Source organism: Aythya ferina (assembly GCF_964211825.1).
Source record: "Aythya ferina genome assembly, chromosome: 3".
In the NCBI taxonomy this organism is placed as follows: domain Eukaryota; kingdom Metazoa; phylum Chordata; class Aves; order Anseriformes; family Anatidae; genus Aythya; species Aythya ferina.
Window position 1 is genome coordinate 93,387,579 of NC_140298.1, and position 24,345 is coordinate 93,411,923.

The 24,345-nt window shown below is 39.3% G+C and overlaps 1 protein-coding gene and 1 long non-coding RNA gene across 4 annotated transcripts in view; one reads left to right on the forward strand and one right to left on the reverse strand.

Moving 5' to 3' along the window:
• Positions 1-18,501, reverse strand: LOC311433469. The gene is made up of 6 exons (XR_014690764.1): positions 17,012-18,501; positions 12,492-12,571; positions 10,734-10,822; positions 9,716-9,824; positions 5,604-5,719; positions 1-378 (listed from the first exon to the last, which is right to left on the reverse strand). It is a non-coding gene; the product is annotated as an uncharacterized lncRNA (long non-coding RNA).
• Positions 13,242-24,345, forward strand: part of RAB23 (RAB23, member RAS oncogene family) — a 16,100-nt gene continuing 4,996 nt past the window's right edge. The window contains exons 1-6 of one of the 3 annotated variants that reach the window (XM_084512626.1): positions 13,242-13,399; positions 14,540-14,741; positions 15,552-15,637; positions 20,792-20,948; positions 22,419-22,501; positions 23,800-23,892. In XM_084512626.1, the coding sequence (XP_084368752.1) occupies positions 14,587-14,741; positions 15,552-15,637; positions 20,792-20,948; positions 22,419-22,501; positions 23,800-23,892 (574 nt within the window). In that variant the 5' untranslated portion in view covers positions 13,242-13,399; positions 14,540-14,586. Of the gene's footprint in view, positions 13,400-14,116; positions 14,235-14,539; positions 14,742-15,551; positions 15,638-20,791; positions 20,949-22,418; positions 22,502-23,799; positions 23,893-24,345 lie in introns of those variants that run through there. The other 2 variants (XM_084512625.1, XM_084512627.1) reach the window with 2 other exon arrangements.

Consider the following 24,345-nt stretch of genomic DNA (forward strand, 5'->3'; position numbering starts at 1 on the left):
AATAAAAATGCCAGGCAGAGCTAGAGCTGTTGAGACAGGACTGTAAGGAGCTCAAGAGCAAGAACACCAGCATGGAAAGCTGTAAAATCTTTAGTTAATAAAAGAAAAGGAGGCTCATCAGCCCAGGCAGAAATTACGGGGTCAAGTGACCAGTGTTGTGAGTGTTGGTGGCAGGCTGGTGGCAGCCTGCCCTTCCCCTCGTGACCAGTGCCCAGCTGGGGAGCAAAGACACTGCGTGCCGTATCTGGAGCAGTGAGTTTATTAATCCTTAACCAAAGAGGCCATTAAATACAAGCAATTTTTCGTGTGAGTCAATGAGCACTTGCTTAGTACTTGTAAATTGTGGATATCCTGCTTGTGGAAGATCATCAGGAGTGGCTGAAATAAAACAAAAACAAAACAAAAATCAAACTAAGGACCTTAAGAATTGAAGAGTTGATGTGCACTTATTCCTGAAATCTAGTGGACTCTTAATCTCAATGATTCTTTGAACAATCCAGTCCATGGATTACATATTGTATAAAACATTGTATGAGTTGAGACTGACTGCACATTTCTGAGGCTGTGCTGCAGATGCCATATTGAAGCAAGTCTTTTTCAACATGATGTTTTTGTAATATTATTTTTCAACCTCTGCAAAATCGGCCAGTTCCTACCACCAGATGTACTCACGCTGCAGTGATTCAATCCTTGGCGTTTTTAGCAGATTCACCACAGGCCATTAGCTGCACCACGTATGTGCAGTTTATTGAGCAGATAGCCCACAACTGTGTCTAGGTTGTTTTTACAAGCATTTTTGTTCAGTTACACTGGACAAAGCGGTCAGATGGATAATATTTCATGAGATCATATTTTGCAGTAATAAAAATGAAAATTTCTGAAACATAATGCTGTTGGTAACTGCTTTCACTCACCTAATTTAGCCATCTAAAGGTTGTGTCTAATTTAAGCTATTTGACTTGGCTGCCTCAGTGGTTACTGCAGAGAGACAGACATCTCAGAGACCAGAAGATCTCCAATGTCTTTTTCATACTTATATTATCACAAGGTGAATCACATAGTATTTTAGAGATGTGGGACGCAAGCTTAATATTTTCTACTCAAAACCAAATAAAAAGAGCAGGTGTTTGTCTTTTGCAGTGCTATGATTAAAATTGTATGAAGTTTCACTGAATTTGGTGAGCACAACGTGTCTTTTGTGTGACTACTCAGCTCAAGATAGTTCAGCCTCTTTTCTGGAGGTGGGCAGGGAGCTGAATTTCAGCAGGCAACATCACCAAAAACCCAGAGCACAAGTCCACAGGTGAGGGCAGGCAAATGCTGAACTTTCCAGGGAAGGAGATATCACTAGGAGATGATCACACATGTCATCATACCTAAACATTTAAGGTACCTATGAGCAGAGAAGTTACATACCACACAGACAAAGAAAGTCAAGCAGAAAAAAAGGAAAAAGGATGACCTGGGAGTTCCCAGGATGAGTTCTGGGACTTCAAGAAAACAAGCAGTTTCATATTAGCTTATTCTTACTGTTTTTAAAATCGGATGTGGTATTTGTAAATTAACAGGATTTAACTTAACTGCCCTCTCTGAATTAAAGAATTTGCAAGACAACCTGCATAAAATGAATGAGTACATTTTTCTTTTTTCTTTTTCTTTTTTTTTTTGGCCATAAGACTTGTCAGGAGAGAGCTGGCTTAGGGAATGATTTTGTTAAGATATAAAGAAAGTTGGTGAAAAAAATGTGAAGGGCATCCTTTATCTCTTCCTTATTTATCTACAATAAATAAATTAGCCATAAATCACGATAAAATACAACACATGTCCTTACAGGGAGCTGTTATCGTTTTCTCCTAGTCCCACAGCCCCTCTACTAGCTCTTAATTTACCATTCTCCCATTTCCTTTAAACATTCACTGCTCCCTTTCTTTAACAAAGTGAGCATAACTGAAAAACTCCTTCAGCCCTTCGGGATGCTCCAGCACAACTTCCCTAGCTCTGGTTTGTCTCCTTTTCACAACCAATTACAGTGAAACCACAGAAGAGAAGCTGTTCTCCTTTTTTCTAAATCTTCTGCTAGCAGATGCTGCCAAGGCCAGAAAACTCCTTTGCAGATCCTCTGTCCCCTACATGGGAAGCAGTCAAGTTGATCAGCTGCAAAGAAACCAGACTGCATTTTGTGCACATCTTCCATTTCACGTAATCCCCTCAAGGAATGGAGGTTTTGTAGTAACAGTCAAGGGGACTTGCTCCAGCCTCTCACATAGGAAGCCCCAAATCACTCCCACAGACATACGATACCCGAATTTGTGTCTCCTTTATTTACTGTGTGTGATGAATGCTTTCAGCTCCCAAATTTCTGGCTTGTGGCATTGGTGGAGCTTCCTGAACAGATTCCTTTAGCCAGCTTTTAGCCCTGCTGCAATTCAGCACTAATGAAGGCTGTGCCCAGTACCAGTCCTTTCTGATGTGTAATGCTCAGTGTTGTCAAAACTTCTTTTACACACGTTAACTGTGCTATCCATTTTTTCACATACGAACACCATTACTCAAATTTAAAGCAAAAATAACAGATGGAATAAAAAAAATATAGTTAAAATCAAAATCTTGACAGGTTGATACATGATCGCAGTGTTTGGAGTGATCCAAGACTTCTAATATCTAAATAAAAAGGGAAAGGACCAGTCCACAAAGCCAGCAGATCCATATAAATGACAATATTAAATGTTTTACAGGCAAGATCACACAGTGTGACTGGCTGGATCAGACTTTTATCTCTACACAGAAGGAATAACAAGATAATCATGATAAGCAATAGATATGACTTCCCTCTCTACACTTTCCCATTTGAAAACTGGCTGTGTAAGTGCTTACTCTTTGCAAAAGGCAGATCAGATTATCTCAACCCAGAAATTACAGTGATTTATCATCAAATGAGAACCATTACAAGCCATTTTAAGGAATGAACCATTTCAATAAATTGTTATTGCATCAAACTGGTAGTTTATAACGCTCTTTGCTACTTTTCAGCTCTTAATACCTTTCAGCGATGTGTAAGTTTTTGATAATATACTTCCTGCATCATAAGTAACCAAAACCAATTTAAGGATAACTTAATCAAATTGGTAAATTTGTCTAAATTGGGATTTGACTGCCAGGAGCAAGAGTCAATGAAATATATTATTATTATTATTATTATTATTATTATTATATTCCATATTTTCCTTCTGTCTTGTGACACTGAAAACAAACTTTCCCAGTTGACTTGAACCTTTCCATCCAGATTAATTTTACTGTCTTCCTAATCCCACTTCTTGCAGAGTAACACCTTCATTTTAATCTGTCATGTAAAAGCAATTTATTGATTTATTTCTTTACAGACGTGCCACAGCCTGCCCTAATTTCTTTGAACTATTTCTAGTGTACTGTTACTGAGTGTGTTTAGTGAGTTGTGTCCAAGTGATGAGCAAAAATACAGCCCCATTGTGGCTGGCACTCTGCAAACACAAGAAAGGAAGTTTGATGTTTACCTGAAGTTGTCAAATACCAGTAACCTAGGTGTGAAAACAAGCAGCACAAAATTAATGTGATTGCAAAATAAAACAGCAAAGTTCTAAGTCTAAAGTAGCCAGCAAAATAATCTTTCCAGTTTTCTGCACCTGAAATTCCAGTGTTATCAACCCTCTTTATGCCACAGCCTCTCCCCGCAGAACATATAAGGTGCAATATTTCCTTTATTCTCTTTTTAAAAGACTTACTATTACTATTGGCTGTAAAAGCCAGACAGATGAAATGCTTCGTCATACCTCTCTTAATTAAGCTACTGAGAACATTGAATAGAGCCATTTTTTCATTTTCTGCTGCCACTCTACCATAAAAATGCACTCCCTACTCTCCCAGTCACCTTTTAAAAAAGCATCTAATGAGACATATTGGGCTCTTTATCATGGCCATTTGGCTAGTACATTCTGCTTTTATTCTTCTTTCAGGGGGGCAGAGATATTCAGTATAACATTGTTAGGGTTGTCTGTTTAAGTCTTTTCCTCAAGAATATTTTACTGATTTTTAAAAAGATTTTATTTAAGGAGTTTAATATATCTTTCCTTTTATTACTGAAATGTACTGCAGCAAATTTATGAAAGACAAACCTGTAAGTAAATGAGTTGTCCCAACCATTCAGACTAGCCAGACCCACACTGGCACTTACTGAGCTTCACCAGCCTTTTGAGGGGGAGGGCAGCCTAAAAATAACCCAGAAATAAAAACAAAACCTCGGTACACTCCAGGAGCATCTGGGTGTGGAACAGAGATGGAAAAAAATACAAACCTCTTATTTTATCGCTGGATCCACATTAACTCATGTAATGGACACTATATCAGAAGAAAGGTCTTTAGAATAGTACTGGGGCCTCAAAAATATTACTGGGGCTCCAAGAACTGGTTCTTGCAATTTTCTAAGAATTTATTTTTCAAGGTGAATTTCTCAGTAGTGCACAATATGATCTGGGTGCTCTGTTCCTGTGCTTGTAGGAAAAGTTAATGGCAATGTGTCCCCAAGAGAAGAAGTGCACCATACTGCTAAGAGGTACATTTGGAATTTGGATCTGGTGGTACCCTAGCTTACAAAACCTCACACTTTCAAGACAAAGAAATCTCATCTATAGACTAACAAAAAGATTAGTCTAGTAAGACCTGGGTCTGTTCAGCCTTGAGAAGAGAAGACTGAGAGGGGATCTTATTAATGTTTACAAATACCTGAGGTGTGGGAGACAGGGATTTGGCCAACCTCTTTTCAGGGGGTTTGTGGGGACAAGACAAGGGGCAATGGCCACAAGATGGAGCACAGGAAGTTCCGCACCAACATGCAAAAGAACTTCTTCACAGTGAGGGTGACAGAGCACTGGGACAGGCTGCCCAGGGAGGTTGTGGAGTCTCCTTCTCTGGAGATATTCAAGGCCCGTCTGGACACCTACCTGGGCAGCCTGCTCTAAGGAACCTGCTTTGGCAGGGGGGTTGGACCCGATGATCTCTTGAGGTCCCTTCCAACCCCTACAATTCTGTGATTCTGTAAAAAAATAAAATAAAATAAAATAAAATAAAATAAAATAAAATAAAATAAAATAAAATAAAATAACCACATAGTTATGCCTGGCTAAATACAAACTTTTTCTAACCCACCTGGTACCACAGGGGGGATAGTTTTATCAGGTGAAATTATTTTGATGTGTCAGCCAGCGGTGGATTTTCACACATTAATCCCTTACAGCTCCCGCTGAGGGTACGATCTATTCATTTAGCAGAAGTTCAGAGGCTCATTGTGTCTCTGGGAAGCTAAGCATGAGCAGTATTCATTTCCACAAAGCCAGCTGCAAAGAAAGTCAATCCCTTTGTTGACAGGTGCCACAGACACCCTACTGCTGTAAGACAAGCCGCAGCGCTGTACCAGGTTACTGCATCTCTCAGTAAAAAGCCAGGCAGTAATTTTCTTCCATTTTCAGTGACATTTTAGTTGACATAAATGTTATCAACGTATATTTTGCATTGAAATGTAAGTTATAAAACTGACTCCTACAGGCATTTTGGGAAAATACTGGAGAGTTTACCTGGAATTTGTAGTAAACTGGCAATGCGAATGAACACCTGAAACGAACACCGAGGTAAGACCTCTCACCCAGTCTTAGCTGTAACCAGCCACACCGTATAAATAATCAATGCATGACTGTGAAAGAGAACACAGGAGAAGTCAGTCTTCAATCTGATGCTCAGGAGGTACTTATGGCGTCATGGGTTTCAGGCTGTTTTTTCCTCCACTGTGATTTATTGCACACGTATTTCCAAAATCTACTTACAGACCACAACCCTTTTTCATCATTCTACTTTATGAATTATTCTGATTATTATTCCTGAAACCAGCCAGGTAGATTTACCACAAAACTAACTTCAGTGTCTGCCTAATCTTACATGTGAAATGGTTGAGAGGTAGACAGAAAGTAACCCACCCAGGCCAGGATTTACAGCAATTAGCACAGTGAGATGACTGACCCAGGCAATAACACATGCCCAAGAAATGTGCCTAAACATTTTCTCCTCTGTGGGCCGATTTTGGTGGTTTCAGACACCTAAACTAATTGCCATTTCAAAGCGTTTTCTTTGCTTCAAAAGAACAGCTTCCTTTGGGAAAGATTGTCTTTCAAATAAAGGTCTAATCTTTGAGCACTCATCCAGATCCCGAGAATCCCTGGGCCATATTGCAACTGCACCTAAATCTCGTAACTATATCCACATGAGTTTTTAATATCCCCTTTTGAATATCCATGAGCAAGAAGGGGCTGGGAAAGGAGCAGACAAAAAAGCCTGCGCCCAAGGTCAGCGAAACAAGAACAGTATGCACCATTTGCCCTAGGAGTCATCATCTGGTGAGCTTCCAACCTCACAAAAAGCATGAGGCAGCATTCTGGCAGTCCTTTTCACTTCCTTGCCTGGTGCTAAGTGTTATCATTTGGAAAACTGAAATCTAGTTCACATTCCTCTTGTGCTTGATTGAACTCAAATCGTTTATCCCTCCAGCGTGTCCCTCCAGCATGCATCGTTCAGTTACTTGGTCAGAGAGGGACAGTTTGACCGAATGACATTTTTTTCTCAGTTAATGCATTCCCACACAAATTATTCATTTCTGAAAATTCATTTTTGATGAAACACATCCACCGACTTTAATATACATAAATTTCCCTCCAAGCTCAACATGTTGTGTAATCACAAGGGTTGCCCAAGAACAGTCAGTTCCACCTAAACACAAAACATCCTAAGAAATCTACGGTTACTTTATGGCAGATGTACAAGAAAAAAAAATATTATGTAAAGGGCACAAATGAGAGGTCAGCTGGGATCCAGGATGTAGTAATAAACTTTTTCACAAAGTAAAATATTTGTTTTTTCACAAAGTAAAATAAATGCCTATGGCATTTTAAGATTTCAGATACAGTACATTTGAAACAACAGAAATAATTATGTAGGCATGGAAAGGATCATAACCACTCTCAAGACCGCATATTTATATTTCATGCCATTTCTACGATATTTGAACATAATTTTGTTTTAATATCTCACTCCTGCCCAGAGAATAGGCAAATCTTAGCCATTCTTGGTTAAAACACTAAAATAAAATCTCAGAAAACAAGTTGTTATGCTATGTTATTTTTATAGGACAATTAATGGCTTTAAATGTTTTTGTATTTTTTCAGTTCTTGTAATCTTTAGTTCTAGTCCCAAGCAATTCAGTTTAATAAAAAAAATATATATGTATAAAAATCCTAATCGCAAGAGCACATGGGTAATAATTCTGATGAAATCAGCATTTGCATTTTTCAGACATGCTTTCTAATAAAATTGCAATATCATTCTAGAAACAAAGTTTAGATTAATATGGAATTTTCTATTTAGTTTGAAATGCTGTCCTCACTGGCATTTACTTCACTTGAACGTAATTAGGTATTCACAACAAATTTTGGTTGAGATGAGAAAGAAAAGATTTGCCTGATAGGCAATGTCTCAAGAAATGTGTAGAAAGAAAGAGGTTCAAAGGACCTACTAAGATAACACTTGTTCTAGTCATGTATTTTCTTCTAACATGTCATTGATGAAAAACATATTATTTCTGTTGCTGGTAAACACACATTGTTTGGTTGTGTGAGTCTGAAAAAAAAAAATATGACTTTTTGCATGGATCCACAGAAAAACAAGGACTACATTATGCTGTGATTACATTAGTGGCTATTGCAGTAGTGGATAGATCCAGTCTGCTGCAGAATCACAGACTCACAGGATGATTTGGGCTGGAAGGGACCTTTAAAGATAATCTAGTTCAATGCCCCTGCCATGAGTGGGGACATATTTTACAAGATTAGGTTGCTCAAAGCCTCATCCAACCCAACTTTTAAATACTTCCAGTGATGGAGCATCTACAGCTTCTTCGGGCAACCTGTTCTAGTTTCTCACCACATTTATCACAAAAAATATCTTCCTTATCTCCAATCTAAATTTGTCCTCCTTCAATTCAAAGCCCTAACCCCTTGTCTTGTCACTACAGGGTCTGCCAAAAAGTGTTTCTCCACCTTTCTTCTGAGCCCCCTTGAGGTATTGAAAAGATGCAAGGAGGTCTAAAGTAAAAACACTTGGCACTCATTTGTATGTACACTTAATCAAATACAAGGTTTCATTTCACTTGTATCAGATATATTCAGTTTAGGCCAGTATATATGAATTAAAGTAAAATTATATAAATGTCATATCAAGTTGGTCTATAATCCTTGCACCAGTTTTCGCAGAAATTCTGCCTGAGAGTTTTCTGAGTGCTCTAATGCAAAATATCCCATTTCACTCTGTAGAGTGTCCTTTTTAGCATCTTCCTTTTTATTTAACAGTCTCCTCTGTGTTTATGGAAAGAAAAGGACTCTAAGTGGAGTTCAGTATTTTTAAACATATTCTTTAAATTTTTGTAAATATACATACAGAAGTATCTAAAAACCAATCTAAACTCAGTCCTGAAATACTTCAGCAAACAACTTCCTGGAGTTCCCATTACCAAAACCATTACACAACTGCAGACAATTTCTTTGGCTTAGCCATGGGAAAAAGTAAATCCACGTTTCTGTAAGATTGTAAATAGAGTATTTTTGTCTCTGCCAAAAGTGTCCCATTGGAAAACATTCCCGTCTATAAAACTGGATGGTAGGACACCTTTATCTCATAGCACTATGAAGTAACTAGCACTATTGGTAACTACAGATGGAATACCTGATTAAATATCAGCTGCCCACAAACCTACCCGTAGCTGGTCACAGCATCAGGAGTATCTTACAGGTGTCTTTTAGCTGTAAATACTAAAAGGGTAACACATTAATAATTTTTACTTCCGTTTTGTTATATGTTCTGCTAAGGGAATTGGATGTCTTTGTATCTCTATAAAGCTAATAATATAAAATACCTTCAGATCTGCACTAAATCCCCCCCCCCCAACAAAAAAAAAAATTACCCATAATCTCACAGTTAGAGTTCAGCAGTCACTTTTCCATAGATCCTGAGTACCAAACAGATGGTATCCCACAGTATAAACAAGATGAGATATCATGTCGACAAATTTGTAACATATGGTAACCACATACACTCTTCTGGACTGTGGTAGATCATGGAAACTTTTCCCCCAAATCCTTGGTTGTTTTGGATAGCAGTAGTGAAATATTTCAAAGGTTTATTCAGATGGTGATTATCTGCGTGTTGATTTCAAAAAAGTTTGCACACATATGACCCGTAGACAAAGCTGAATTTTTCTGCTTGTGCTAATGTGACAACTGTGAATTACTCCAGTCCTTGAAAATTTTCTCATTAATAAAACTCTGGCAACCAGGCAAGAGCATTACAAGCCTAGCTACAGGGATCTGCATGTGTAATTTTTTTTTTTTCTAACCTTCTCCATGCAAGTTTCAAATGCTATTGCAGTGGTAAGTACATCTTCCTGATTGCCAAGATCAGGCCATAAAAGAGAGAAAAGGTCACACAAGCCATTTCTCAAATCAGGGATTTCTTATGCGGCCTTCAGGGACTCAAAAGAGAACTCAAAAAAAAAAAAAAAAAAAAAAAAAAAGGAACTAAATGTTCACAAATGACAAATTTTCTATGAAGAAAAGCATCCTACAACCTCTGTAAAACCTTTACTTACTGTGAGAACTGCCTCACTCGCCTGTAAGTTGCTACGTTCTGGTGACTGCAGCCCTTGAGTGGTGTTGGTCTGTCGCTAGGAGGGTCTCACGCTTCACAGGAACATTTTCCTATAAATTCAGGAGGATTGAAATACGGCACTACAGAAAGTCTGAACAACACAACTGGACTCACAAATGACAGTGACTAACAAGAAAAAATCTTTACAGCTTAGGACTCTGGGTAGCTTTCTTTTAATTAACTGTACTTATTTTCATAACAAGCTCTCAGGACTAGAGAAGTGCAAGCGTCTGCTTTCCCTGACCTTCTTAGCCCTCTGACTTTATCTTGTTGAATAGCAAGCTAATTTCCCCACAGAAATGATCGCTGCCAATATTTCAAATGACTTCTATTAGATATTTCACAGAGTTAAAATACCAGTTAATTGGATTTTTTTAAATTTAATTTCACAGGATCATTATCACCTTCCTCGCATTTCTGTTCTACTTGCTTAATTCTCCCCAGAAATGCTGTCAGTGTTTCTTCACAAAATACACAAAAGCTGACAAATGCATGTTCACAAGATATTTCAGTCAGCATTTGCATACGTGCTGTAAGGTACCTATATTTTCTGTGTATGGATGTATACAGACAGCAGTTCTGTAGGTTACTTGGAATCCAGTGCCAGTGATTTCCAGGCTAGCTGTGAATCTTTAGTATATCTCAACAGTAAATACTAATCAGACGGATGTTTAGTTTGTTTTCTTATTCCGATATGATTTCTACCTTTAGTGCACCTCCTTTTTCCACCTGGACATTGACATTTTCAGTTGGAGATCTGTCATTTATGAAAGATTGAGAGCAGTATTCAGAGCCTGCTTTTCCATGGGAATATGGTTAATGCCATAAAAAATATTTAATTTCAAGCTCTTTATTTGTAATTCTGACTCAGCCTCTTCCTCCTTTGCTATCTATGCCTTCATATCTCTGTTGTTTGTCAGCATTTTCCACACTACCGGGAAATATTTTCAAATTATTACCCTATTAAGGAATGTCTTCATTTCCTTCTTGTTTGGTGGCAGATCCCTCTTCCTCAGAGAGCTATTACATTTCATTCCCTGGATACATACTTACAGGAACAAGAGCAGAAAAGAGAAGCGAGTCCATTAGCACAAACTGCTAATAGTGATCTATCAAAAACTCTGGATATATGCAGCTTTAAACACTTCCAGCATTTTCTTCAGGCAAATTAACTTCCAGATGAAGTAAGCCAGAGAAAATATTCAAACTACATGATTGTTCAATGCAAATAACCAAATTAACTAACATTTAGTGTTTCAATCCTGATGTTGTCCCCATTTATTTCCACTTTTTCTCTTCTTTACATACAGCACACAGATCAAGCATTTTTCCTTTTATCAGGCTTTGATGTTAACAGAAACAAGTGTATTCATAAATTTTGCTTTCTCATCGTATGACACGCTGCCTGCAGCTGATAATTCAGCCGCACCTCTGAGTGCACTGCCTTCAGCAACTTGTTTTGTTTAACCTATTTACAGCCCAGTAACTAAGCATAGAAACGATTGCCTTCAGCATGAAAAATGTTTTCAGCACTGTGGACATCTCAACACTCGTTAACTTCCACTCACATATCACATTTGGTTTCGATGGGCATATTTAATATTTACATAACAATGCATTAATACCTGCAGTTTTTTAAAAAAGGATGTTTAGTATTACAAAAAATGCCATCAAAAATTAATGCAACACATCTAAATTTATCTGATCTTGTTGATAAATGGAAATATACCCATCACATTAACAAAAATACAGCGCTTAAAGTACAGCTTGCATTACATTTTCACAGAAAACAAGTTATATCAAGTTGCTGAGTGTTTTTTTTTTTTTCAGGATTGCATTGGCTGGAGTGCATACATTCTGTTGGAAAAACAGCACACAGCAGATGCATTGAACTGGCTCACTAAGAGGTTTCAAAACATAGTTGTGATGACAGGGATATCAGCAATTAAAGACTCTAATGGGACTCCCAAGGATTCTTAGTGAAAGATTATTTAACATTTTCATTGCAAACCCAGGCAGTGATATTCATGTAAAGCTTGCTATTAACAAACAGATGACTTTATTAAAGGGTGGCATTATTTTTCTGTTATAGATTGATCTGATTTGCCTTGCAAACAAAATAATTTCATTGTAGCTAACTACAACATAATACATCTGGAAAAAATGTTTATGGGTTATGTGCTCATGTACAAACTGCCTTGGAAATCAGTAATCACAGGAGGACATGGAGAAAACCGAATAGGTGACCTTGGTGAAATGGTATGGCAACATGACTTTTTGGAGGTCTATAAAGGGGAATACAAGGTAAGAGGTAGGAAGCTGTCTTACCTCTGCACATCTAGTACAGTAGTATTAATTTGGTTCCTAATGTGGCATAGCCACATAATACTTTAATATTAGGCATGCAACAGATTTCTCTAAGAGTTAACGGGAGGGTTCTCTGATTCAAGGCCTTTTGGCACACAAAAGCTCTGGCATCAGACAAGACTCTGAGACTAGCAGCCTGAACCCGCGTGAACAAAACAAAAGCATAAATTTCACAAAAAATACAATGCATATGACTTAGCTGTCCTTCTGAAGTGCAGCTGCAAAATGTGCTAACCCAAAAGGTATGTACTCGAGCATACGCAACATCGGCTCACTCTAGAATGAAGATGTAGCCCCAGGAAGGGATAAAGAGACCTCAGTTGTACAAGGAACTTTTTAACTGGTAATACCTGAGTGTCATTTGGAAATACTTGAAAAGTGGAGGTGCTGGCTGGGCTCTGGGAGCAGCCTCTGCAGTCAACACGATGACCTTTGCAGTACAGAAAAAAAAAAAAAAAAAAAAGGATTTTAGGTCACGGAACTTCAGTAGTCTTAGCTGTTAAAATGGCACATTTTCAGATCTTAAGACTATCAGGTAAATAATTCTGCTAAAGCATATCATATGTATTTATACAATGTTCCCTCAGAGGGTGGTGAGGCCCTGGAGCAGGCTGCCCAGAGAAGCTGTGGATGCCCCATCCCTGGAGGTGCTCAAGGCCAGGCTAGATGGGGCTTTGGGCAACCTGGGCTGGTGGGAGGTGTCCCTGCTCATGGCAGGGGGTGGAATTAGGAAACCATTCCTAATGATTTATCCAAAATTCTGGCTGATACCCAGCGCACCACCCACAGGAGCACCAGCTGCCTCCCATGAGGGCTACCCAAAACTGTGAGAGCCTGAGGGATGCTGTCCAGGGACATCGTGGGCAGTGAGGCGGAGCAGCGAGGGGCCGGAGGCTGGGGAGCCCCGCGGGTCCCCCTCAGCCCTCTCAAAGCCGGGTGAGGGGTCCCCAACCCCGACCCCACAGCCTGCCCAAGGGTCCCCAGCCCCTGCCGGGCTGTGGGGGCGGCGGCAGCCGCGGGCGGGCGCCTCCCTGAGCGGCCCCCGCGGCCCTGACGGCGTTTCCGGGCGGGGGAGCCGGGGATGTGCGTCCGGGTTGGGTCGGCCCCAACGAGCGGCTTCCTCCCTCCCTCCCTCCCTCTTTCCTTCCCTCCTTCCATCCTGCCCTCCTCCATCCCTCCTCCATCCCTCCCTCCCTCGCTGCCTCTGAGGCGGAGCCGCCGCCGTGCCCTCCGAGGGAGCGCCGCCCGCGGGGGGTCGGTGAGAGGGGAGCGGGAGCCGGGGGCGACCCGAGGAGGGAGGCGGCGGGGAAGAAGGGACCGAGGGGGGGGGGGACAGCGGGGAAAAAGGGGCCGGGGGGCGGCCGGGGGAGGCTCCCCCGCCTCCCTCGTCCCTCCTCGGCGCGGCCCCGAGCCCTGCCCGCCTGCCCCGGGGCTGTCTCCGCGCCCTGAGGCGGCGGCGCCGTGAGGCGAGCTCCTGGCGGGCAGCCCCGCGGGGCCGGGCAGCCCGGAGAGCCGGAGGGAGAAACCTGCGGCTGACACTGGGTTGCGGGGTGGTTTTGGTTTTTGGTTTTTGGTTTTTATCTTTTCCACCCCGGATTTTTGGGGCGTAAAAGTCTCGCCTGGGCACGGCCGCGGAGAGCAGGGCGGGTGCTGCCCCCGCCGAGCCCTGGCAGGCTCCGCTCACACACCTCGCTCCTGTGGTGCAGGCTTTCCTAGCCTACCCTGCACGTTAAGCATCTATAAGGAAGCTATCTAACGGTTTAAACGTTAAGAATGACGTTTTAAGGCAGTTGGGTTATCCGGTTTCTTATTTTTTTAAAAAAAAGACCCTTGAAAAATGCAGCATCTCCTGAATTACCCGGTGGTACTTTGTACCTTGCATGATCTGCTTCAAGTGCCAAAACCTAAATTAGTCATAATAACACACAAATTTATTTGATGATGAATTTTTGTCCACTTCTTCGGACAAATTCAGACAAATTCTCAAGAAGTGGAGCAAGGATGTGGTCACCGGGCTAGGCAGCATCACTGCTGGCGGCACTGACGGCACCTGAGGCAGGTCCAGGAGCAACCTTGGGTGCCTCAGACCCGTGGTACGTGTTGGACTGACCACCTGGGCATTTTGCACATCAAAAGTAGAGCATCAGGCATTTAGCTGACATACGATACGTTCATACAGTGAAAGGACAATGTTGTGAACAGTTCTGTCCATGTCCAATTAGTAAGTGGCAAATTGAAGCGCTGACTGGTGAAATAACTTGCCCGAGGTCACCTAGGCAGTCTGTGGAAGAGCTGGGAATAGGTGGTACAGTCTTTGTGAATCCTAATGTGAAATCATCTTTCCTCTGCTTTCTGTTCACAGCGTTTTTATGAACATAGCTATTTACTTTATTTACAGATTTGGTAGACCTGTGAATAAGCTAGAGAGTCACCTGAGCTGCAGAGATGTTGGAAGAAGATATGGAGGTGGCCATCAAGGTGGTAGTAGTGGGAAATGGAGCTGTTGGGAAGTCCAGTATGATTCAGCGATATTGCAAGGGGATTTTTACAAAAGACTACAAGAAAACCATTGGTGTCGATTTCCTGGAAAGACAAATCCAGTATGTATTGAACAGATGTCATGCTATCCATTTTTACCTTTCCTTCTGTTTCTTTGTTCTGTTGTAATCTAAAGATTTGCAAAGACTTGAAACACAAGGCCTGCAGTCTCTGAAGCTAAGTAAAGGGAGTTGTTTTCTCCTTTGGACTGAGGGCTAAAATTATATCACTCCATTCTCTAATCAAGATTTATTTTCCTTTTGATTTATAATTCTAAAAGTTGAGACCTCTGTCATTCTAAGCTTTTTTGACAAGCTTCCTATGTATTCTACCACCTGCTGATACTTTTTGTGATTTCTTCTTTAAAGTAGAAGTACTTACAGTTAAACAATTGCACAAGTTTAGGAGCTAACATAGATGAAATAACTGGGAAAAATAATTAAATAACACTGTAAGTTTAGTCTTTATGTAATGTAAGCTGGTAATACTCAATAATGTTTGATAAAATGGAAAATAGTATGGTAATAAGAAGAAAAATCTATAAATTCTGTAAGCTGATTAAAAAGGCAAAAGGCCCATTATTCAGGCACCTAAGTTTTGTTTTGATTTCTCGTTATTTCTCTTCATGGAGAGAAATATAGAGGAAGAAGAGGAAAAGAAAAGGAAAATAAAATACAGGTTGTCAAGAAGGAGCACTAATATAATTGAGGCTCTACTGCCGCAGTATGGTACAGGGGTGAACCATTATCAATACTAAGTTCCATTATATTTAAATCAAGTTAAATTTGAATTGGATTACTACATTATAGAGCTTGAAATGTTTCTGTGTTGGTTGTTCTGTATTAATCGCAGAACTGTGTTGTTTATTTCAGGGTTAACGATGAAGACGTCAGGCTAATGTTATGGGACACTGCAGGTCAAGAAGAATTTGATGCCATAACTAAGGCCTACTATAGAGGTGAAAATACCATGTTTGTTACTTGGTGGTTGGGTGCCTTCGGACGTCTTTAAGATATTTTCCTATCGTGTGATTAAGAATCTTAGTTATTTCATGTGTGTGCAAAGCATGTATAGCTCGCCTTTTTCAATTCTTGAAAGTTTTTCCCTTTGTGTAAGGTCTTTGTCTTAATTAAGTGCCACTTTATGCGTTATGTTCAGTAGTGCCCTTTGAAAAAATGGAACATAAGGCACGTATCTGCACAGAAACTTACAGAGCTGTACAAACAGTCTAACTCTAAATCAAACTTACTTTGTTTTCTATGTCAGTGATGTATTTATAATCCAATATACACTGTTAATATATTTTAAGGCAGTTCTAAAGTTTCAGGTGGGAACTCTAATCGTGATACTGCAATCATAGAAATAAGGAAAAGGTCTGGGAAAACTGGAATTAGAGTTCAGAAATTTGTTTCTCAATTTTGATTTGTAGCTTTTCTGTAGTTATGTTTTACCCCTAAAAGGCAAGGGAGGCACTTCTGTAAGAAGTGCCTTTGTAAATGTTCCAAAAACTATGTCTGAGGTACTTACAAGTTAATCCAAGGGAGAAAAAATCCACCAGTTATCCTGGAAAGATAGTTTATTAAGCACAGTAATTCTTATGCCAGTACAGACTGCCTTGAAAATGTTAACATAATAGAGTAAGAAGGAAACTGTATTTACTTCCTAGAATAGAAACTATATTATTCAGCCACGTAAAGGCAGCTTATTTATTTAGCCAGTTATTAACTGCATGCTTAGGCTTCCTTTCCATATAATCTAACAGTGGTTATGAATATTCCCCCTCCCTTTTTTTTATTTTTAACAAGAGATACAAATGACTTAAGAAATTATGTTGTTCACTTCTAGTCAAAATTACCTGATGGCTAGGAAAAAAATATATTGCTATGATGTAAAATCTTAGAAATATTATCTCATTTAGAGACAAAATAAGTTATGCCTTGATATTTCAACCTGTTTAAGTTCTCCGAGCTTTTTATATTTCATGATAGTTCTGATAACTAGTATTTTTTTAATAATATTTCTGGTTGTCCTTTGTAATTGATGGTTGCCATTTCTTTGGCAAAAGATACTTCTTTTCCTATTTCTTCTTATCTTCATGTGGAAATAGATCATTCTGTTATTTTACAGCTAACAAGTTGAGCACATCAATTTCAGAAGGTAGCTCTTGATTATCTCTGAGCTTCCTTTTTACTCTTCTGGCCCTTAGTTCTCTTGTGTGCCTTGCAGTCCTTAGGTGTTTGAAGCCAAAGCCTTTTTCTCCTCATTACTGGGACTGTTATGCCGAAGTACAGAGCATCCAGAACTTTGCAGCACACTTTATGTCCTCACTTACCATCAAACCTGGTGGTTTAAAAAATGATCAGCACGAGAATCTTGATATCTTGCTCGTGACTCATGCCCCACGTAGCACAGTTAGAGCTCTGCCCTCGAGATCTTTATACTGAAGGGGTGGATGTGGAGCAGAACGGCATCATCCTGTGGGTGCCCGGTGTGGACAGCGCGATGGTTCTCCTAACAGCACAAGTGGTTGTTCTGCACTAGACTTCGAAGGACGAGGGAAGTTTTAGGAGGCTGGAATGCAATTTTGGTTTAGCATCAGGTCTGCAAGCACATTTCTATAGAGCAAAAGGTCAAGGTTACTTTGTAAATGTAAGGATTTCAACGTGAATTGTTGCTGCTAAGGGAAAGATGCCTCCAAGGGAGGGGCTGTGTCTTCCAAGCCCACACCTCCTGCAGATCACTGTCGTGCTGACCACTGTCATAACCCCGGGGATTGCGTGCTCTCCTGGCACACTGTGCATTGTCAGTTCTTCAGGGATCAGGTCTCATCCGTGGTGGCACAGGGAATGCTTCAGAGTCTGTTTCTGAGCCATTGTCTGGGGACCAAATTCATTCAGCCTTGCAGAGAAACACAACGGGAGCTGTCAGTGGACTTGTCATGTGTTTTTCTCTGCCCAGGTGAATACTTGCAGCCAGTGTAGCTGCGTAGCCATCATCATACAATACAGTGAGTCAAAATGTCCAGCAGCCCAGATCCAAGGAACTGAAGGAAGCTTTTTATATATTGGTGTCTTTTTTTTATGTTGTATTGTGCATCTCCTTTGCTGTCCTGTAAGTCATGCATTCTCTACGCAGCTAGGTACTGCATTTGTAAGCCAAGCAAATACACAAGTGGCTGTCATTAGCAGCCCCATGCCTTCTGTTCATGTTACAGGTCTTGCAACGCAGGATTTGATCACTTCTTAGTGCTTGCATCTCCCTCCAAACACTACCACTGTTGTCTTGAGTAGACCCTTGTTAGTTTTTTGAAGGAAAAGACGCCTCTTGCTCATTAGTCTGTTGTTCAGTCACTGATACATTGAATTCCCAGGCTCCTCATTTTGTAGCCCAGTAGCTCGATGCCCTGTTTCTCAAGTTATAAATGTATTCAGGGTAGCCAGGATCCACAGCAAGTAGACCATCAACACTAAGCAAGAACTGGATGATGCTTTGACCTCAAATGTTGATTTCAGTTTAAGGTCGAACAGGCCACCACCAATTTTATAGTGAATGTGGTTTTGTCATAGCCTGAAAAAGCTGAGGACAAGAACAGAAGAGGGAATTGAATAGGTGTCAGGTACAAAGCCCCGTGAGAGTCAACCAGTGGCAAGGAATTTCTTTACCTGATTTCTGATATACAGGCATTGCGTCCTTATGAAAGGACGTCTCATTTTAAACACTCATAGAGAGCCTGTTGGTTTTGGTTGTTGTGTTCCTGTCTGGTGCTGCCCTGTGCCTTTGCTGCTGGTTGTACACAGTCGGTTATGTGACAGGTAGTGTAGGACTCCATCGGGAGTGGGTGAGTGAGCTACTGATGTTACAGACTCTCCTAAATACTACATATAGAGGTGTTTATGTGCCTAAATCCTGATTTTTTTTTCTTTTTTGGAACTTCTCCAGGGATATTATGGTTTCTTAAACTTGTCTATATTATCACTAATAATACTGAGTATTTAGCAGTGTTCTTAGAAGATGAAAATAGCCTGCCTTGTAAGATACCTGTCCTGCAGCATCTTTTAGCGCACTCTGATGCCACATTAACTTTTGCGCTGTGATGAAGCATCCTTTCAGAAAGACTGCATTTGATGTCTTGAATCCAGCTGGAGAAGAATATTCCTTTTGTATTCTCAGGTATTTCTTACAAGCCAGTGATCAAAACCTTCAGCAGAAGCTTGGAAGTACGCAGTCACATAAGTGTGTGTAATTTGTCATTGATAGACATTGTTGATGATGAAAGACACTTCCATTTACTGTTGTTTGTTTTAATAACTTCCTGGCAGGACCTTCAAATATAAGGATCTGGAAGGCCCTCAAAAATATCTCACTTTGATTAGGCTGTTATATAATTCCTTTAAAAGCAGTATTGGCAGGCTGACCATTATTTTTGTTGTCCCTGTCCACCGTGTTATAGTACTACACCTAAACTGAATAAATAAATCTGCTGCTGTAAGCCACCCTCTTGTTACTTACTAACGTGCTAGAACTTTTCCCTCTGCGCTTACTGTTGCCAACTTATCTCTGTTTTAGCATTCAGAAGGAAGGGGTGGAAAGAGAGATGAAGTGAAAGTTCCTTAGAGTGGAAATTTTGCAATGAATTCCTTAGTCTTAAAACCGAGCGAGATGATGTTTGCAGATGGTGGGAGCCTTGTACACGCTCCCACTCCAGCAGATCAAAGAACTTAAGAGAGGCTGTATTAAGCTAGGTGGCAAGATGATGGGTTCAATTCAGCATTGACAGATGCAAGGTAACCTGCCTTAGAAAGAATAATTAAATTTACACATACCTCATAGGCTGTTAGTACATCAGGTTAAAATATGATGTGGACATTAGGGAAAACAAACAATTTTAGTACACAAGTAATAAGATAGGGAGGATATTGAAAGGCTGCATTGCTCCTGCTTTATTGGTAGAGCTTAATTTGAAGTTCTGAGGGCAGTTCTTATTACTCTGTATAAAACCGTGTCAGAGGAGTCTTAAAGGCAGGTGAAAGAATGTTTAAAGAGCGTAGGAAAACTTTGGTAAAGGTAGACTGAACTTGGCTTTGAAAAGATAAATGAAAGGAAATTTAATAAAAGTACTTGTGTGCTTTGTGTCAGAGGAGTATAAAGGCAAACAATACAGGAACGGGCAATACTTGATGAAACTCCTAGATAGAAGAAAAATCATACTAATGAAATAGTTTTTTCATATTATATGTGTGGGATATGTGCCACAAGATACCACTAGACTCTCAAAAACAGCTATCTAGTCTTTTACAAGCAGGCATAATTCTACTATTAAACATCAAATATATTAAAGGCATCTAAATAGCAGTGTTTCTTCATGTGTTTATGTGCAATGATAAGTAGGTTTTGGAGGATAACAAAGGGCTACTGGACAGTCAAAAGACTACTCACTAATATTTTAACTATTGAAGTACTTTCTGAATCCTTGGGTTTTTACTATTCACTATGGATTTACTGTTACTTGCTAAAGCTGTCATAAAACCATAAAAATATTACAAAACAGGGTGTGTGTGTGTGTGTGGATATCATAGTGCTGAGACCGAATGAGCATTAATTTTCTCTAAAGAGCTACTAAACAATTTATTTTTTTTAGAGAAAGTTGTGGCTATTTCTCTGCTTTTCAAAATCCTGATTACTGTAGTTTAAACAATAATGTGAATTATGCTTTACAGATCATGAAAAATAGTTGCCTTTTGGCTTCCAGTGAAGCTGTCTAAAAAGCAGTGAGCAATAAGCAAACTTCCACTTGCCTTTTTCCAGTCTCTTCCTCACTCCTTCCTTTGCAAACATGCACCTTGCTGGAGATGATTTGAAAAGTACCAGACTCAGCCATCAGGAAGAATTGGTATAATGGTCAAAATAATATGGCAGTCAATTCCTTTTCATTTGGGGAATTTTCTACCCATTTGTTTATCACAAGCTGGTGGTAAAAGCACGCTTTTATGGAAGAAACCAGGAAAACCCCCTCACACTTGAAATATATTCAATATTATTCTTTTTATTATTATTACTATGTTGGTTTGTTGGTTGATTTGTATGCATTTGTAATTGTTTTGTGTATTTTTAGGAGCCCAGGCTTGTGTTCTTGTGTTTTCTACAACTGACAGAGAGTCCTTCAAAGCAATCCCTACGTGGAAGGAAAAAGTGGTGACTGAAGTTGGAGACATTCCCACAGTTCTGGTGCAGAATAAGATTGATCTTCTTGATGACTCTTGTATAAAGAAGTAAGAGTTTTATCTTCATGTTTCTGACCTAATGTCCCCTTTATACACATGCTTAAAAAAAAAAAGCAAACAAACAAAAATGGGAGGTTTTGGGGAAGAATTCTGATATCTAGGTTATCGAACCTAGGCTGCGCATCAAAACGTGCTTTAGAAGCACAGGTTTCTGGCATTACTGCAGGTGTGGAGCTGCTTGGGCAGATGTGTTTGCCAGGCTAAAAATTCTGTTAGCTTCATGCCTTCTTCTGAAGTATCAGCCTAAAAAATGGAGGAATAGCATCAAGAGTTTGATTCTGCAATGATACGATTTTTACTTTTTAATCAGAGATTGTAAAGCTGTAAATTTGCTCTCCTGATAAAAATTTATACTTACTGTTAAACTGCTGGGCATTGCCCAGTTTAGTTACCAAAGGCTTGCTACAGTGGTCAGGACATAGTAAATGGATTGTTTGAAAAAGTGTCTTTGTATTCTTTGCTTCCCTTTTCTTCAATTTGTTTTTATTTCTTCTTCTCATCAAAACATTGTAACCCTATAGAAACCTGTATCTGCACATTGCTGATCCTTCTTCGTTATATTTTACGTTACAGATTTTACTGTCAGTTTATTCTGCCTTTGAGTATATGCCTGTTTTCGTTCCTGCCATTAAATCAGCTTCACAAATTTTAACTCCTGTTTACCATAGTGTGGAAGGTACAGCACAATTAGTTTGATCATGCTCCACTACTTTATTTCTACCACCTTCCTGGGAGATTTGAGTTTTCTTCTTTTTGTTGTTTCCTACACTGGCTTTCTTTGTTCTATGTTTGCTGTCACTGATGGCATAAATCAGTTTGTATTCCCTCTGCCAAGAAAACTGAGTATTCTTCAAAGGAAAAGCAAAATTGCATTTGAACTCCTCCTTTATTTATGGTATGTCACTTAGGTTTGTTCTCTGAATACTCCATCTGCCTCAGTAATTTCATCTTTCTAATGACATGATTTCTCTTGGTGAAAATCTCATGTTTTCTTAGCTTTTCCTTAACATTTAGGATGAATTCTCTTTCACCAAAAAGAAAATAATTCTTGAACACATCTGACTGCATCATCTAATGCTGTATTAAAATATAGTTAAGAAATACATTTTTTGGTTGTTTTGACTTTACAGTGGTAATTGTTCTGATTCTACAGCTTCATTAATTACAGCCTCCTTCCTTTTGGTTTCACTGACACCTGTCTTAGAACCCTTGGGAAATTTTAGTTAATGAAGTCAATAAATATTGAAAAGCAACTACTTTTGTTCATAAAGAAACTGCATGTGAAATACTTTGTTGCCATAGTAGGGATCATGTAAAGAAATGAAGGATCGGGTGGTTTTTGACTGTCTGCCCATCTTGCTAGGTTTAACTTAACCGCAAAGCATTTTATCTGTAAGAATCGATAAGTGCTGACAAACTATAGAAATTAATGTTTAAAAGTCTTTTTCTACTGTGCAGTGAAGAGGCAGAAGCACTGGCAAAAAAGCTAAAACTACGGTTCTACCGAGCATCGGTGAAGGAAGACCTAAACGTAAGTGAAGGTACGAGACACAACACAGTAGGTGTGCGCCCTGCCCTCTGCTGTATATCATAGACACACACCGTGGCTGTATATCACATATAGATACCACTGTTGCATATCATATATATATACCATTGCTTTTGTATTTTCTTGGCAATCCTTCTTGTATTTCTTAGCAGCACACTTTAAACATAGCTATTACTGCTCGGTATCAGTGTGTTCTGCCTGTTTTTTACTTGCATGCATCTTTCCTTTCTTTTCCACAAATGGTGTGTAGCTTCAGGATTTACAGGTGCCAGCATTTTGGGGACTTCTTCGTCCTACTGACCATCCGTAAGCACTGGGCTTTTAAAGTGTATATGTAGAAGTTCAATTATTACAATATAAGAACTGTTGAACAGATTAATTCATAATTGTTAATAGTTAAGAAATAATTGGTATAAATTATTTCATAGTTTAGTTAAATAAAGTACCGTAAAAATTACATCTGTTATAGCCTTTTGTCTGCTGATGATACCTTAGTAGTTCCCAAGTGCACCTTTAATGCATATATTTAATATGAATATCATTATACAATTCAGTCACAGTCTCTTCTGGGCTAAGTTTGAATAAACATGAGTTATTCAAAGTCTGCTAACTTCTGTTTGTTTAATCAGGCAAACTTAAAGTTATACTAATTGTTTCTCCTCCATTAGCAACTTTCCAAACGTTCACCTTGGAACATAAAATTTGTATTATAAGAACTGTAATTTTTTTCTGTATCATCTTGAAATGAGTTATTAATTGCAAATGAACGTTTGCCGATAGTTGTAGGGTTTTCAGTGTCTTAGATAGACGTTTTATACCCTTATACAAATGAGGGTGGCATTAGTTAATTAGAAAAGTGTTCTTTCCAAGTTATATTAATAGCCTTGATCTACATGACGGTTATTATTCTAAAACTTCTTGCAAAAAAATAATATATTTATATTATAATAATTTCTACATAACTTTAAAAATTTCAGGTTGCATGAACTGGAACATTTGGCAATATTGATATGCCAGCTTTCTTACAGGAGTACTGAGATGTTTTTGTATGCCCTGCAAGACCATAGTAGCACTGCAGCGTGTAAGATCTGGTTGGCACGGGACTAATTTGGATTCTGGTCGGGTACACAGCCAGGCCTGCCAAGGGAGAATCACTTGCTAGACCATGTTAAATCTATCACGTCAAATGTGCTTTTGTCATCAAGCAAAGCTTGTTACGAAGGTTTTATTATTGATCTGAATATTATCTTTAAGCATACCCTGATGTTCCTTTTCTTTTTAACATTCCAGTTTTCAAGTATTTGGCTGATAAATACCTCCAAAGGCTCAAGCAACAAACAGCTGAAGAACCAGAGCTAGTACATACGAGCAGTAACAAGATTGGTATGTATGCTGTAATAAATAATAATAATAATAAAAACAGAAAAGAGTATTTTGTGCCATCAAAGCTTCTGGTCCCATCTGTCGCCTTATGGAGTTAATAGATAGTGAGTGGGGTGTAATTGTTACCTTGCTGTAGTGGCATGTGGTGTCCTTTCCTTCTGTAAAATAACTTGGTGACTATCTGAAGTTACAAGATTGTCAAATTGACATACTGAAGTTTCTGGCTAATGTTTGCCAAGTACCCTTTTATTAAATTCTTTAAAACATTGTGTAAGGGCTTGAGAAAGGATGCTTGGTGGTGGTTTTAATGTAATTAGTATTAGTGTTACTCATCTTAGTACAGATGTACAAGAGACTCACTGTGAAAGAATCTGGCACGCAATAAGGTCTTCGTAAACTTTGCCTTTTGTGAGGGAACACTGAACTTTTGGAGTCCTTCTTTAAAGCAATTCT